Raw genomic sequence first — 18,085 nt, forward strand, 5'->3', positions numbered from 1 at the left:
GCCTTGGTTTTGGGATTTACATTTACGCCTCGATTCTGAACGTTACCGGTAAAATAGTTCCCAGAACATTATGTAACGGAATATCGTTACCAGTTCTTTTATCCGCGATTCTGGCCCAAGTGGTAACGCTGTCATCACCGAAAAACTCACCAGTGTCTGTGGAGAAATTTGAAAGGTAGTTTTCTTGGCTTTCACTGTTGCCACTTTGGTCCATTTGGACCAAAAATGGTCCTTGGGGATGCCCATTTGGTCCGCTGGTCCCTTTTCTTCAATTTTTTATCCTTCTTAGGCAGTAGCCACGATTGGTACTTTTCTTTCTTTTTCACTCAGGTAAAAATTCACAATATTGCCCAACAATTCGCCACACTTTCGTTAGCTCCCATATAATTTTGAATTATAAATAATAATAAAATATCAATAAAATGTACCAGAACAATAACATTTCACCCAGGATATAATTTATGACATGCATTAAAAAGAAAAGTGTTGGCAAACACATTGCCGTTAATTGTTGATAAAGTAACCGACTAATCAAAAAAACTCTTGTTTCATAATAATATTAATAACGGCTAGATATTTCGATCTGTTATCAAGCACTATGTAAATATATGAAAATAAAAATTGCTTCTCGCCTAGCATAGCTTATAACGAGCACTCTGCCGTGAGCCTAACATTTTCAAAACTTATACAAGGAAATTCTGTTCATTACTTCTGGTTTGGCAGGTTGATATTTAAATCTTTCTCACCCAGCTCAATGAGTTCAAGGAATTCCAGGACTATTGTGGTGTTAAGCCACGCAAGGTAATTGAAAACTAAGTATCTTGGCACAAGAAATATTTTAACTCGAAGACAGAAGGAAGCAAATGCAAAGGAGATTTGTTTTCGGAAGAAATGTTTTGTATAAAATGATTCCCGTAGGTGCTAGCAGAACCCCTGAGACCTGGGATCAAAACTGACACTTACTTAATCTAGGCTCTGATATGAAGTTTAAACGTTAAGGAAAAAGAAAGCATCTATAAAAATAGCACTAACAAAATTGCCTTGTTTCATTTATGATTTACTGAGTTTTCCACATACATAGTTCGGAAACAACAGAACGCAAATTTTGAACCATTTCTTACTAAAACCTAACTGCACTATACATTTTATTGCATTGCAATCAAACATAATGCTAGAATCAAGAGCTTTGTGACCAAAATTTGGTTCACAACGTTTGGTTTGTGAAAGACATATACTTATCCTATGTCAAAATATAGTACCCTTTTTGGTTGCATCCACATATATTCGTTTGTTCAGCTTGAATTAAAGGAAAATCTTCACTATGTTCAGTAAAATTTTATATGGAAACATCCTAAAATTTTGTATTTTATACTAATAAAATAAAACAAACTTTGGTCCTTTTTTCGATGAATTTTGGTCCCAAATGAAAACATGGTGTGGCAACCGTGTTCGCTTTACCGAAAATGTCTCACTTGTAGATACGAGGTTAAAGCTGGAGACATTGGTGCCTTATCGGTAACCGTATCGGTAACCTTATAACAGCTGATTCGACCAACCTTATGAGAATCAATGCAATCGATTATTGGTGCCGCTAAGGTCGTAACCGTATCGTAGCCAACCAATTGGGTTTTGGTTTACCGTCGTAACAAGAAACAGCTGATTACGTTAGGGATACGGATGCAGCGATACGACATACGGCACCAATGACTCCGGCTTAACGAATAAACGGGACGATGTGTATATGCATATTATGCATGATAAGTTTCTACATATGTAGGTATATTGTAATTTATTCTGTGAAAGTACATAATGTAACAAATATGTATAGCAAGAGGCAACACTTTTTTACTATTATCTTTACTTATTTGCGCTTACAATACATAAAGAAATACATATGTAAATACTTGGCGTGATAATTTTTGATTATTCCTGGACGAAAACTACATGATTTATGCCGATTCCGAACAGCAGCAGTAAAGCAGATGAGTTTTTCCTAAGAACTGTTTTAACCCTCAAGCGGACAAAACTGCTTTTAAGCGGTCAAGAGTTAGAAAGCTAAATTCATGTAACACGTAATAGATTTTTACTACTTAAAGAATGTTTTGAAATAATGCAGCCGTTGTTAAGCCTTTCCAAAAAAAAAAAGTTCTCTCGGTTATTTACTTATTTCCTCATAATCAGTTGAACTTGTGAAGTCAGTGCATGTGCATGTAAAATTCAGAGTGAAATATTTTACAATTTATTTAACTAAATACAGAAAAATAATTCATTTGTGGAACTTGAAAAAATTATCACTGTTAAGTAAATATTATTCTTATGAAAATATGTGATTTTTTAAAGATGAGAATGATGAGATGAGAAGATGAAGCACAAATTGGACGATGTGTTTCCGATTTGGGACGATGGAGTTCCTCTGAGTTCCTTGCTCAACCATTGAACCAGATTTTGAATACGAGCAACGTAAGTGATCGCGATAACTCTGCGCATGCAGTGAGCACCACTCCGACTGAGGTTTTGTTGTCAGTAACTTCGCCATCTACACCAGTTGTGCACCCATCTACATCAGTAGCAGGGATTGAACGAGAAATAGTAACAGTAACAGTAGTTCGTTTGTCCAAAAAACCTCCTAAGCGGCTAAGATCTCCTCTACCACAGTATGACGTAGAAGGTCCAGAAGTTCAAACAAATAATCTTGGTTTTACTGGCAATGCTATGGACATAGACACTAAATCCAATGAATTTAAAAAAATTTTGTGGCGTAAGGGGAACATGCAGAAGCATCTAAACGAAGTTTCGTTTTTAGGTGATTTGTCGTTATCAGATGAAATAATAAGCTTGGATACGCCATATAAGTGTTTCGCTTTTTTCTTCACTGACGATCTTTTTGAATCTATAGTTCACTATACAAACTGGAATGCTAACAGACAAGATATCGAAGGCTCCTTCTGTGTTACGGTTACGGAAATGCGTAAATTTCTTGGAATCCTGATATATATGTCTGTAATTCGAATGCCTTCTGCCGATCGCTATTGGGGTCGTCATACGGTAGCTCCAGTGAAGAAAGCGATGTCTTCAAAACGTTTTTATCAAATTCGAAAATACCTATGCTTCAATGATTTCTCTAAAATGAAGAAAATAGGAGAACCGGGTTATGATACACAATTCAAGATTCGTCCAATTATTGATTATCTGAATCAACGGTTTGACATGGTTCCAAAAAAGCCACGATTGTGCGTAGATGAGCAAATGTGTGTTACCAAGATGCATTCACGTTTTCGGCAGTATCTCCCTAACAAGCCACATAAATGGGGAATGAAATTTTTCGTTTTATGCGATTCTGATGGTTATGCGTACAGATTCGAGCTTTATTCCGGTGCTGGCGATAACATCATTCCTAATGGTTATCCAGATTTGGGAGCTACGTCTAATGTTGTGGTCCGGCTAACGGAAACAGTCCCAGCCATGATTAACCATATAGTTTATTTTGATAACTTTTATACTTCATTACCGTTGTTGGTCTTATTGAAAAGCAAGGGTATATATGCCCTTGGAACTATCAAATTTGAACAAATTCCCAATTGTAAACTGCCAAGTGACAAAGATTCTAAACTGAAGCGTGGTGAAGTAGTCGAATATATCGGTAGCGCTTCCGGACTTGAAATAGCCACCATACAATGGAAAGATACGAAAAACGTACGTCTAGCTTCTACTTCTGTTGGTACTCTTCCATTTTTCACTAGCAATTCTCAAGCTGAACCTAGAAAAGTTATCAGATATGACCGCAAAGACAAGAACTATCTTGAAGTTGACTGTCCACATATTATAAATGGAACGTACTTTAAAATATATTATGTCAGCAACTTTCCTTATTGTTTTAATTTCTAGAATATAATGCACATATGGGTGGAGTTGACACTATGGATGGACTACTTGGACGGTACAGGATTCGACTAAAGACATCTAGTTACTCTCATCGCTTGTTTTACCATTTCATCGATATGACTGTAGTTAATTCGTACTTGCTTTATCGCCGAATACACAAGCATGGCGCAGATAATGAACACGTCGAGCTTCCTGATTTCAGATTCCTCGTTGCTGATGTCCTTACCAGTTTCCAGGTGGCCCCGCAAAAAAATACCGTTGGCCGTCCCCCAAAAGAAGCAGTTCGTAGTTGCGATCATGGAAATAAGACATATTTACCACCCCCAGAAATACGATTTGATCAATTTGGACACTGGCCGGAGGTAAAAGACGTAAAATGAAAACGAAAATGTAAATTTCCCGGCTGTAAATATGAAACACAAGTAATATGCAAAAAATGCAATTTAAACCTTTGCTTGGTCAAAGACAGAAACTGTTTTGTACAATTTCATACAAAATAAATGTTCCTCTTGATATTTTCGTGTTTCTAATTAGATAGTTTTCCTCATAGTATAAATCATATTATTACCCAATTTATGCCTTCATCAGGCAAGACCGCTTATAAGCGGTGTAACGGCACCAAGCGTCGAAAATAGTTCCGTTTCCGTTTTCCTCTACGTAAAATTAGTCTAGGTGAATTTGTTAAACATCGTAGCCCCCCGTAATAAAAATTCGCCTGCTTGAGGGTTAAACTGGCTTTCCATGACGCAATTAACCACACAGGTTAAGTCAGTAGTACAATAACAAAAATTTGATGGCCCTCATAATCCGGTCATGAATTTTAAAGTAGTGTGGAGGGAAAATATATGGTACTATTTTGCTACCTTTTTACTACCTTACCAATAATGTAGTGTAGAAAAAAGCCAAACTCGATATATTCCCACTTTGGAAACGGGAACATGAAAGAAAAGAGAAGGGAAATGGGAAGAAAAAGTAGACGAAGTTGGAGGGAAGTCAGAAAAATTAAGCAAACAAGAGGAAGATGGAGAGTAGAAGTAAGAATGAAAGTAATGAGACAAAGTGGTAAAACAAGGTTAACAGGAAGATCTAGAATAAGGATAAAATTAAGGGCAGTAGTGGGGGTTAGACTTTGATAAGAGCAAACGCAGGAAGAGTGAGGGGAAAAGCGCGAAAATAAAGAAAGTAAGAACAATGTCTGTCGGGTTAACTCATCCGGCTGTGAGTATTTAATGTTTGTCTAAACGTTTCCAGGGTTAACCAGAGCTGTGTAAAATAAAGTTATGATGCCCCTGTATACATATCGTCGGTGAAACTGCAAAACTGCAAATATACATTCTTAACAAATTTCCCAATATGAATGTCTAAAATGAGGAACACATAAATTTATGAGGGCTAGGATGCTTTGTAAGAAGACATATACATACGAGGTGACATTGCTATGCACAATTGCATAAAAATGCGACATAGAAAATACCATAGCAACGAACAAACGAAAACAATCAAAAAAGACGCGGCTAAATTGATGACGAATTGGATGAAAAATTTACATCGCAAATTAACTGAAACAAAAGGGTAAGAGAATGAAAGAAGTTCATACGCATATACACATTTCTGTATTTAAACCAAAGAGGATAAATATAATAGGAGCCACCAGTCTGCTACGAGTGGCGAGTAACTCGCTGGAAATTATGCAAATGTGATTTTTGGAAAGAGAATTAATTAATTAATTAAATACAGTCGGGAAAAATAAACACAAATACCCCACGAAAATGTATAGAAGACATTTATGCACATGTCGCCCAAAAAAAAAACCTGTGATTACCCTAACCAAAAACAGTATGCAAAGTAACGAGTGACGTCTCTTATTATATTTATCCTCTTTGTTTATACAATTTTAACCGAATTTATTCTTGCAGGAAATATCTGCTATTCGAAATTTTGTTTTGTATATGTATTGCATTTCAAAATCAATGGATCTTTAGTATTGCATTCTGCAAAGTCTGCAGGACCATTTGCAGCGGATCGTGAACTACCATCCCAACAACCACTGAAGATTCGATAACTACCCCTGTTCCCCCTCCTCTAATGGTAGAAGACGACTCGATGAACTATGGAGAAACATAGCTTTCACAAACAAAATTGAACCTAATATTCAAGTCGAGAAAATTATAGTTCTTCAATCTAACGTATTGCTCTATTGGGATCTAATGTGAATTGAATTTGTAATAGTTGTCTAATCATCAATATACAGGAAAAATATAGGTAAAGAAACTACTGTTGCATATCTGAGTTATATATAAGAAATATAGTTTTTCAACGAATTACATTAAATAAATATAGTATTCCTGTGTTACTCACATATATCCATTAGATAAGTTGAGGGTAAGTAGCCAGCTACAGCGGCAGCACTCGCCAATGTCTGTTGTAATTCCAATGGGAGCTGTAATAGCGCTTGTGTAGTAGCAAATGCTGCGAACGCCGATGACGGTGATGGTGCTGGAGATGAAGTACTTGCAGGCGGTGCTGGTATTATTAACGGCATTGTTGGAAAATGAGCAGTAGATAGAGGTGGGGTCGGCGTATGTGTGCGAGTAGTACTCATTCCTACTGAAGCTGCTAAGTCACTTATTGGTGCTGATGTTGCTGCTGCAGCTGCAACATCGACAGCTGCGACAGAGGTCTTTATTGAAGTTTTGGGCGGATTCATTGCAGCAGTTGTAACGATGATCGGGGGTGTATTAGAAGCTTTAATTTTTTCACTTGTTTTTTTTTTTTTGTATATTATCAATTATTTATGGTTTATGGCTCTAAGTATGGTTGTGGTTTAACTCATTTTTTTAATTTTAATTATCTGTTTAGTAATTCACTTTGATTCATTCGTAATAACATTAAATTTTTAACAACTGGAGTTTAAATATTCACTGCCTGCCTACAATTTTTTTTCCTTATTTCATCAGCACTTATTAAAAAGAAACTGACAATTAACGAGTGCAATCACACGTTAACCCTTCATTGCACTTTTTATTGAAACTAGCCGCTTGACCACATTGTAGACACTAGCAATGCAGTATAGGTATGCAATGCTTTTAGGCGTTTGGGTATCCTATTTGGTACTTTACTTGTAGACCAAGCACGCGATCGATATATGTAAGTACAAATATAAGTTTCGTATATTTATACATAGCAATAAAACTTGCAACAGCTGACGAAAATTATAATTCACATTCGTGTTATATCTTCACTGTTGGTGCAACTTTTGTCTGAAATGCCGGCGTCGAACTGTTAAATTAAACTTTTTTCCTGTAATTTAGTTGTATTATTTTCACACCGATAATTTACTTACACAAGGATTTTCACTAACTTTCCAAACATACATATATGTAGATAATTAATAAATGTTTTACATTTTATGCAAGTTTTCTTAAAATATACATAGTTAAAATATTTTTATTTTTATTTTTTGCTTTTAAAGGTGTTTCACCGCAATTAACACGCGATGGTGTTCCAGAACACTCCAATTGATACAAAAAAGAAACAAAATAAAAAGTTACAAAAAGAAAGAAACAATATCATTTTTATACCCAAGCGCTGTACATACTCGTTTAAAACACGCTACATTTTTCTTTATGCTCTATTGAAAATTGCTATAACGCACTATTTTATTTGTATAATATGGGAACTATTTTACTACAGCTTCATGTTCGAACACGTTTTGCAAATTCATATCCAAATTTGTTTTTAATTATTATGAACAGGCGCTCAATTTATGACGTGGATTTTGCTAACAGTAGAGTTCCTTTCCAATCCGATAAATAATTGCATTTTATGCACGTGTTTGAGGAAGTAATTACATGTCCGAAAGTTAGAGCTGTAATGAAAAAAGACGTAATATTTGAGTTAGTTTTATAGCAAAAACATGTACTAAAAAAAGGTTATAATAATAAGAATAATAACTTGGCACAATATACCCCGGAGGAGATAGAGGCCGAGTTTATCTTCCAATTTGCGTCGAGCTACCAGAATTTCCGGGTGAATTAGGAACAAATCTGGAAAATAGTAGTAGAAATTTTTTAAGAACTACGTACTGCATAAGAAAATTTGAAAAATGAAAATTTTTTAAACATTTCTCGAGTTTATTTTGTATTGATTTTTTGCTTGGTGTTTAGACTAAACAGTTTTTTATTTGGCGTTGCCGTTGCGCTGTCTGTGGATTGAGAACATTCCCAACCGGCATTTCTGTAAATGTTTTTAAAAGTAACTTAAAGTAAACTTGCTGTGATAACGATATATAAGCGTTTTCAATATTAAATATATTTTAATGTTTTTCAGAAAACATTTTGTTAGCGTTGAGGGTAAATGTTTATAAATATTTTTACTGTGAAAGTAAATTGTAATAGTTTAGAAAAAAAAAACACGAAACATTTATTTGTCAACTTTTTTCAACTTGCAAAATTTTTAAAATTATTTGCATAAACGTTTGTATATGAAAGAGAATGGCTGCATTTAAACCGCTTCTTGAATTCTCCAAGAATGCATTAGAATTGCAGCTACACTTGATGTAATGTATATATGAAACTAGGAAATTATATATGTGTGCACATGTATTATACGTATAAATTATTGAAATAATAGATTTTTTAATACTTTTTACTTATGTTTAAGAAACTTTTGTTAATTGTCTGTAAGATTATTGTAAATCATAGACTGAATAAAGAACAAAGAAAAATATAAAAACTGTCGTTTAAAAAAGCAATAGAAAATATATATAAAAAGCCTTATTTTAGCAATTTTTTATACGCTTAAAAGCAAGAAACCGTTTCAGTTATTTGACGCTTATTTCTAAACGATTTATTAACAAAAACTCAAGGTTTTGTAAGCCTAATGTTTTTTTGAGAGAACTTATTTAAAACTTACATTACGTTTACTTTGCTTGTTGGGTTGTAATCCAGAAGTGTGTGTTCAAAGTCAGCTGTTTGCGCACGCAAACGCCAAAACGAAACAAAAGCCGAATGTCTACCAAATTTATGTGTTATTGTACATACATATGTGTTATTGTATATTAACCTGGGTCGATTTGTATGGATGAAAGTTAACCTATATCGCGCCATCGATTTTTCGATAGGATTTGGGCTCAGGAAAAAAAAGTTCCACTACGCATACCCAAAAAAATTTACATTTATTGATTATGATGCCAGATTGTATGCGCTAAGTGGGGTATAATCGCTAAGTTGCTAAGTTTACGCCAAGTCAAGTCAAGTCTATGCTAAGTATCAGTAATGGGGCGTTTGATTCACAATGATGGCAAACTCAAAATGAAACCAATACATTGGCAACATTTTCTTACACATACAAAAACTGATTTTATGTTTCCATTCCATACTGTTCGCACCAACACCAATACACAGATTTTGACAATTTGAACTCAATCAGGCTGTAATACCTTTATTATATGTCAACGCTTTTACGAAAACTGATAGGGACTATCTAACTTTTTTCTTTAAATATCAGCCAATGAGCTAAGGAATCTTATGCACTCCACAAGAACTAAAATATTTCGTTAGACAGCGACTGTAGAAACGCTCCAACAAGGCGTTGTGAGCTATCCTCATATATGTAAGTATATAAATATTTCCATATTTTAAAAGTACCTTTAAAGTTAGTTTCATTAGCTAAAGTTTTCCACGAAAATGTATACCTAACAAGATTTTAATCGTAAAATATATTTTTTATGCACATTTTTTTGGTTCCAAACTCGTATTTACGAAGCGTTGCTTGTTTAGAGGCAAACATAAACAAAACTGGAAATGTCTCAATTTAAGCAGCTGTTTCGCTTGGTACATTTGTATGTAATATGTATACCTATACATGCCGTCGACCGCCTGCCAGAAGCAATAATGTGCATTTTGTTCGCTTTTGAGTTTATAGGTTCACCGGGTTAACTATTGATACATTAAAATCCCGATTCCCAAGTATTAAAGAAACCCACACTTTTTTAAGGCATAGATTAGACGAATGTGAAATAATGCATGGATTTATCGAAAACAGTGAACTTTAAAACTTGATTTCCCAACATTTTAATTTTTACACATTCTTGTTTCTGGCAACAGGGTGACGATAGATACACCTTAAATTAATATAGTCTCAGCGGCGCCATTTGACGCGTCAAGCGGGTGATGTCATTTACGAGGTAACTGATGAGTTCCATACCAAAAAGCAAGGAGCACTTTTTTTAGATACTTACATATATCGAGTCATTTTAGATTAAAACAAGTAAGGAAGGCTAAGTTCGGGTGTAACCAAACGTTACATACTCAGCTGAGAGCTTAGCTGCGTTGGTTTCGTGGGGTTTCGTAGATGGTTTATTAGTGGTTTTAATTCCATATCACATATGTTTGGGAAATATTGACCAAATTGTAGACCAAGGGTGACGTTTTTGGAAAAATTTTCCTTCATCCTTTGTCAAATAAAGGAAAATCACCAAGTAGGAAAATGAACCTAGGGTAACCCATGCAATGTAAAAATGAATAAAAAAAATTCATAAAAGTGGACCAGGGGTGACTATAATGTGTTTGTACGATATGGGTATCAAATTAGAGGTATTAATGAGGGTTCTAAACGGGAGTGGCCCGTAGTTGTATATGTGAAGGCGTTTTCGAGATATCGACCAAAATGTGGACCAGGGTGACCCAGAACATCATCTGTCGACTTTCGCTAATTTATTTATATATGTAATACCACGAACAGTATTCCTGGCATTTTTCCAAAGGCTTTTGATTTCGCTCTGCAAAACTTTTTCATTTTCTTCTACTTAATATGGTAGGTGTCGCAGCCATTTTACAAAGTTTTATCTAAATTAAATTTTTTTGCGTCAAATACCCAATCCAATCACCATGTTTCATCCCTTTTTTCGTATTTGGTATAGAATTATGGCATTTTGTTTCATTTTTCGATAATTTCGATATCGAAAAAGTGGGCGTGGTCATAGTACGATTTCGCCCATTTTTAATACCGAGATAAAGTGAGTTCAGTAGTGGAATTCACTAACTTATAACGATGCGATTTGTCGAGATTTTAATTAACGATTTTGTCGCTTGCCTTATCGATTGTACTACTCACTAACTTAGTTTTAACGACTCGCAATAAATGACATTTAAAATAGTAGAAAGGTGGCAGCACAGCTTAACGAAACCTAAAAAATGCGAAAAGCACAAAAGGAATGCCAAAAATAAACTAATTCCATATACTAACTGCTTTTAAATAACCTATTTTAACAAAAGGAAAGTAAATGCAGGATTAATTTTTTTCTCTGTTGATATCGCAGTTATTCTTGTGTCCCTTAATTGACCATCAAGTTGAGAAATAATATCATGAGCCAAGTCTGGGGTTATTCGGTACAGCTTTCGAAACTCCGTTGCATTCTAAGAAGGCGTTCACTGGCGATGGACTTAGTAACCCTTCATCTTGTGATAAAACGTATGCTAAGTACTCAAATGCCATTTGATTTATAAATAAAGCAACTTTTCATGTTTGAAACTAAAATTGGCCGAAATGTAAATTTCGTGATTTTTAACGCAGCCAATTCACTTGCCGTTTATTTAACAACACAGCTGATCGTCGATTAACGAATATCGATAAAAAATAGTTACTGAATAACGAAATCGTTATAGTTATCGATTCGCAAATAAAGCGATGGCAAATATCGTTAAAAAAGTTAGTGAATTCCACTACAGATAAGTACGTGAGCTAAGTTTAGTAAAGATATATCGATTTTTTCTCAAGTTATCGTGTTAACGGGCGAGCGGAAGGACAGACGGTCGACCGTGTATACAAACTGGGCGTGGCTTCAACCGATTTCGCCCATTTTCACACAAAACAGTTATCGTCATAAAAGCTATACCCTTACCAAATTTCATAAGGTTTGGTAAAGGCGGATTTTTTGAAATTTTCTTTTATTTTTGTAAGTTGACATAATTTACTTATGTGTATACTGTAAAGATATTTACTTTTTTGTTAAAATTTTACATCCGATTTTGCCAGTTTTTATTTAGAGCATATATAGTAATAGGAGTAACGTTCCTGCCAAATTTCATCATAATATCTTCAACGACTGCTAAATTACAGCTTGCAAAACTTTAAAATTTTACCTTCTTTTAAAAGTGGGCGGTGCCACGCCCATTGTCCAAAATTTTACTAACTTTCTATTTTGCGTCATAAGATCAACCCACCTACCAAGTTTCATCGCTTTAACCGTCTTTTGTAATTAATTATCGCACTTTTTCTGTTTTTCAAAATTTTCGATATCGAAAAAGTGGGCGTTGTAGTCCGATTTCGTTGGTTTTAAATAGCGATATGAGATGAGTACCCAGGAACTTACATACCAAATTTCATTAAGATACCTCAAAATTCACTCAAGTTATCGTGTTTACGGACAGATGGACGGACGGACGGACATGGCTAAATTAACTTCTTTTTTTCGCTCAGATCATTTTGATATATAGAAGTCTATATCTATCTCGATTAGTTTATGCCGTTACGGGGTACCGTTATGCGAACAAAATTAATATACTCTGTGAGCTCTGCTCAGCTGAGTATAAAAAAAGCAAGTCTCGGGATTTTAGAAAAGAACCAAAAAACTTGCAAACGCCCATATATGTGCATGCATATGTATATGTATCTAATATGTACTTCTATATTGTTACTCATATGTACATATCTATATATATGTACATAAGTAATACTGCTATATTGCTAGTTCAATATGCTCGCAATGAGTTCGAAATAAAAAAAATACTGTCTACGAAAAGTTATGATGAAATGAACATTGAGGTGTTCTCATGATGTTGACGTTTTCCCTAATTATGCCAAGTTCGGCATGCATGTTGTTGATAATTTTAGGAAGCCTTGCTTAAGGGCCAATTAATGGCGACTTATCCATAACCAGATAAAACAGCTGATCGAACCAACCTTATGGAAAATCAATGTAATCGATTAATGGTGCCATACCATAACGCTAAAGCCATAACCATAACCTAAAAATATTTGAGTTGGAGAATTTATTAACTTTTTGTAGATTTTATTTATTGTTTTGGATAAGTTTAGACTAATCGCCTCTTACGACCTACCGATGGTATATTCTAAGCCCCCTAACCCGCTGGGACGAAGTTAATGTACTCTGTGAGCTTTGCTCTACTATGTATTAAAACGGTATTGCAGTTTTGCAGAGGAGAGTTTTATATTAATGCTGCTTTCCATGTAATCGAATCACCACTATAATTGTTTTTCTCAGTGGGGGAAGTACTTAAGAGAATGTTACAATGCACATGCATTCCAATTAGTTGGCATGATATTTCGGAGAACAAGTAACCGCAGATTTTAGCTACAGCTTGATAGTGATCCGACTCGACACGTCTATCGCACCTTTGTTGATATGGTTGCATGTGGGAGTTTTAATGGGGATTGGTATGGTAGTGGGAAGGATAAGTTGAATGGAGATAAAGGGAATAACAAGCAGAAGTAATTTGTAGAAATGACACCAAAAGTAGGAATGTAACCAAACGTGAAGCAGTTGGATCTATATTTGGTTTAGAGACTCCATACATGGGAGAAATGAGATGGGTTAGGTAGAGGAGTGGGAGTGGCAATAGGAGTGAGAGTGGGTTTGGTAGAGGGAGAAGAAAAATTAGAAGTGAATGGAGATAAAGTATATAAGAGACGTGAAAAACGAGAAGAAATAGAACCAAAAGTAGACGAGGGTGTGGTAGAGAGTGATAGGGGTAAGGGAGAACCATCTTTTAAATGTAGGGAAACCAGTTTGGCGGTATGCTAGTTTAACATAAAGTCATTCCTTACAAACACTTTTTAATACATTTTCGAACAAAAACAAGTAAGGAAGGCTAAGTTCGGGTATAACCGAACATTACATACTCAGCTGAGAATTTTTTTTAAAAGTCAAATTTTAACAAAAAATTGAATATCTTTACTGTATATAAGTAAATTATGTCAACATTCAACTCCAGTAATGATATGGTGCAACAAAATAGAAAAATAGAAGAAAATTTCAAAATGGGCGTGGTTCCGCCCTTTTTCATTTAGTTTGTCTAGAATACTTTTAATGCCATAAGTCGAACAAAAATTTACCAATCCTTCTGAAATTTGGTAGAGGCATAGACTCTATGACAGTAACTGTTTTCTGTGAAAATGGGCGAAATCGGTTGAAACCACGCCCAGTTTTTATACAAAGTCGACCGTCTGTCCTTCCGCTCGGCCGTTAACACGATAACTTGAGCAAAAACCGATATACTTTACCTTGGTACAAAAAATGGCCGAAAGCCGACTATAACCGCGCCCACTTTTTCGAAATCAAAAATTACGAAAAATGAAAAAAATGCCATAATTCTATACCAAATATGAAAAAAAGGATGAAACATAGTAATTTGATTGGTTAGTTGACGTAAAAAATAACTTTAGAAAAAACTTTGTAAAATGGGTGTGACACCTACCATATTAAGTAGAAAAAAATGAAAAAGTTCTGCTGGGTGCAATCAAAAACCCTTGGAACTTGGCAGGAATACTGTTCGTGGTATTACATATATAATTAATTAGCGGTACACGGTTCTGGGTCACTCTGGTCCACATTTTGGTCGATATCTCGAAAACGCCTTCACAACTAAGGGCCACTTCCTTTTAAAACCCGCATTAATACCTTTGATTTGATACCCATATCGTACAAACACATTCTAGAGTCACCCCTGGTCCACCTTTATGGCGATATCTCGAAAAGGCGTCCACCTATAGAACTATGGCCGACTCCCTTTTAAAATACACTTTAATACCTTCCATTTGATACCCATGTCATACAAACACATTCCAGGGTTACCCTAGGTTCATTTTCCTACATGGTCATTTTCCCTTATTTTGTCTCCAAAGCTCTCAGCTGAGTACGTAATGTTCGGTTACACCCGAACTTAGCCTTCCTTACTTGTTATATATTAACTAGCAGCCCGTGTGCGATGTTGCTCGTTTATTGTTGTACAAAATAATAACAAATTATACGTAAGATATGTTATTGAAATTAAAAAAGAGAATTACTCTAAATATACATATGTGGTATTTATTTAATTCTATAACTTGACGTACTTCCGAATTCATACAGCAATATCGAGAACTGGGAACCCGCAGAATCAAACTATACTGCTACCTTCAGATAATAAAAAATTTTGTGTATTTATCGTATGACCACATTTTAGAGTTACCCTGGTCCACATCTTTGTCGATATATCAAAAACGTTTCTAAATCTATTCAGTTTTTTTAGCCATGTCGAGCCACCACCAATTCTATGCTCAAAACTTCATCTCAATCGGTTCAGCCGTTCTCGAGCTTTGCGGTCCAGAAAAAACGGCTTTCAAAATATACTTACATATATATTAGTATAGATCACAATTTAACAATTTTAAAACTGAACAATTAATTTATTTGTGAAACTCTAACTAAGGCCCCTTATCGCCGAATTAACGCTTTCCAGTCGCACTCATTGTTAGTTATTTGCCATAGTTAGATTTGCTCTGATAAATACGATATTTAACACGCTTTGCATTTACTTCAACTCCATTTTGAAAATCTTTCTTAAAAGGAAATAACAGGCACCAGCGTGTTTATAACCATGAGTACCGCCTACATCGCTTAGGAAAATCATTATCATCAAATCCAACATGTGAATGTCACAAAGAAGTTAAAAATCATAAATGCGTCGCAAAATGTAAACGCTACTTTTGTAACTACATAAGTCAAAAAATTATTTGTAACTATGACAAACAATAACTTACCATGTCAGAACGTATCGAAAACGAAAATGTCCAAAAAGGGGATAAGTCCGGCTATGTAATGATTAATTTGGCTATAATGTCGTGAGTGTATAAAATAAACTTTAAAACACATTATAGGTAATAATGAATCACCTATTTAATATTGTATATTCCCACGAACACCAAACGATGCACAGTGGAGCGGATGAAAACTCTAGGCGGACAAAAGACTATAATTCGAAGTCTTAGGCTGGAATAATTGCCTCCTGAAAGTGCCCAATCTATCTCCACACTTTTATTTTGCCCTGTGCTATCTACATACGAGTATAATGTGAGCCTTATGAAAATTTGATTGTTCAGCGTTGGGAAATAAGTTTGGATTGTTTGAAATCTTTTTACCATCATCAAATTCTGAAATACATTTGAGGCTATCTGGAATACATTTGAAAGTATGAGAGACAGTTGGATTTTTCTGTGTTGACCTTTTCGGAAATAAGATTGAGACCCTGAAAAACAGTTAAAATACCTAAAATAAAGTTCGCTTTTTCTGAAACACATTTTTACACACTTTTCTGGTCCCGTATTACATTCAGTGACCTAAAACCATTTAATTGTGCAACTGTCACACTATTTCTAAAATTTATAATAAGTTGTGGACCTAATGCGTGCTATTTGTAGCTAGTTCACATTTGTTATTAATCCGATCCACCACTCCAGAGCTATTGTGTTTTAAAAAATGAGTTTCGATCACTGATCGTAAAACGTAATACGGGCCCTGATATTCTTCGGGCTTTCATGACATACAATTGATTTTCCCAAAAATTGCTGTGTTTTTTCTTAATTTTTTTTTTTTAAGACGGTATCACTACTAACGAAATACAAGAAAAATACAATCTATTTCATCAAAAACAAATGAGCCAATTATTGTAATTATTATAAACATGAATGGTGTTGCAACGGAGACAGATTTACATTTTCAACCGTTAAATCACTGTTATTTGAAAATCAGAAAAACCACATTTTACAGCGAGTGTAAAATCTCCGTTTTGCTCATCTCTGTAACGTAGGTACTATTACAAACTTCAGGATTTTATTAGTGTTTTCCACCTCTTCACAATTTTCTTGGACAGAAATCAGCCTTAGTTTAAATAACAATTTTTTGTACTTCATTATAAAAAATACGATATTTTGCAACCTAGCAACATATTCGACATTCGCAACCGAAAATCGGTCGGAAATGGAGTTTATACAAATTTTACGTGAAAGATATCTTTTGCCACTGTGCGACGTATGCACCATGACATCACGAAATTCATTTCCTATCATTATTTCACATTCGCACACAAATGTAAAACCACCATCATTAAAAAAAAAAAATTTAAGAATTTTCTTCCAATATTGCGCATAAAATTTTAATTTCGGTGAAAAGACTGGTAATGAGCGTCCCAAAATATCTGGAGGGGTGTTAGAAGACGCGCTTTGACCACGGTTAAAAAAGAAAAAATTTAACTTTGTCAAGAGATATTTGAACATTTTAATTTTTTTCGTCTTCGAGTTATGGAGATTGAGAAAAAACGCGTCTTTTCACATCACTTATTAGCAGTCGACCTGTGTTTTAGACTGTTGCCTTATTTACTTACAACATTTTCATTTCGGAAAACCCAACACTTCAGCTCTTTTTGCACTTCATAAAAGAGAACTTCACATTGTCGTATATTAATGGTCAGTAAGTACATATTCAATTACGAAGTCACATGCTGGGCGTCTAGAATAGCATGTATCGCTAGTTTGTTACTTTTTTTTATTTACTGTTTACTGACTAACTTCTACTTCAACTATGCACTTGTATCACTTTAACTTTGTCCCTCAAACTAATTAATAAGTTTCAGCTTACAAACCGAATCAACCACTCGCTGCGAATGTCGTTTTACATTTAACTGGCGACGTTATGGAAGGTATACTTGGTTGCTACTGGAGTCGCCCGCTTGACTGTTCGGTTGCTGGGTTATTGTGGGCTGTTGCTGTTTTGGCCAAATGCACAACGAATTTCCCAGCAAAACCAGTCTAACCAACGCACCAATACATCGGATGAAGTACTAAAGCCAACACACATGCATTGCAAATATATCCCAGTGAAAACCAGTCTAACCAACGCACCAATACATCGGATGAAGTACTAAAGCCAACACACATGCATTGCAAATATATCCCAGCAAAAAATCGTAATCAAATAGGTCGATCACTGATCCACTTCCTGGAAAGAAATTTACTTGCTTAATTGGCGCTTAACCGTTTCAGCGGTTATTACAGTCTAACAAGGCGCGCCATTCGCTTCTTCTCTGGGTTAACTGGCGCGAACCGGTCACATCAAGGGAGTTTAAATGGGCGCCGCCCCTTCATC

General features: G+C 35.1%; 1 protein-coding gene and 1 long non-coding RNA gene across 3 annotated transcripts; one reads left to right on the forward strand and one right to left on the reverse strand.

The window, feature by feature from the left end:
• Positions 1-2,200: 2,200 nt before the first annotated feature.
• Positions 2,201-6,775, forward strand: LOC137236287 (piggyBac transposable element-derived protein 3-like). Of its 2 annotated transcripts, none has more exons than XM_067758834.1 (3): positions 2,201-4,244; positions 5,134-5,454; positions 5,799-6,775. In XM_067758834.1, the coding sequence occupies exon 1, from the start codon at positions 2,713-2,715 to the stop codon at positions 3,883-3,885; it is 1,173 nt and encodes a 390-aa protein (XP_067614935.1). In that variant the 5' UTR covers positions 2,201-2,712; the 3' UTR covers positions 3,886-4,244; positions 5,134-5,454; positions 5,799-6,775. The 2 variants fall into 2 exon arrangements, 1 of the variants encoding a protein (XP_067614935.1); XR_010948346.1 differs by lacking the exon at positions 2,201-4,244 and adding an exon at positions 4,537-5,064.
• On the reverse strand, positions 6,073-17,716 carry LOC137236288 (uncharacterized). The gene is made up of 3 exons (XR_010948347.1): positions 17,325-17,716; positions 7,481-7,750; positions 6,073-7,394 (listed from the first exon to the last, which is right to left on the reverse strand). It is a non-coding gene; the product is annotated as an uncharacterized lncRNA (long non-coding RNA).
• Positions 17,717-18,085: the final 369 nt, after the last annotated feature.

The sequence above is a fragment of the Eurosta solidaginis genome, unplaced genomic scaffold, assembly GCF_040869045.1.
Source record: "Eurosta solidaginis isolate ZX-2024a unplaced genomic scaffold, ASM4086904v1 ctg00001680.1, whole genome shotgun sequence".
Lineage (NCBI taxonomy): Eukaryota > Metazoa > Arthropoda > Insecta > Diptera > Tephritidae > Eurosta > Eurosta solidaginis.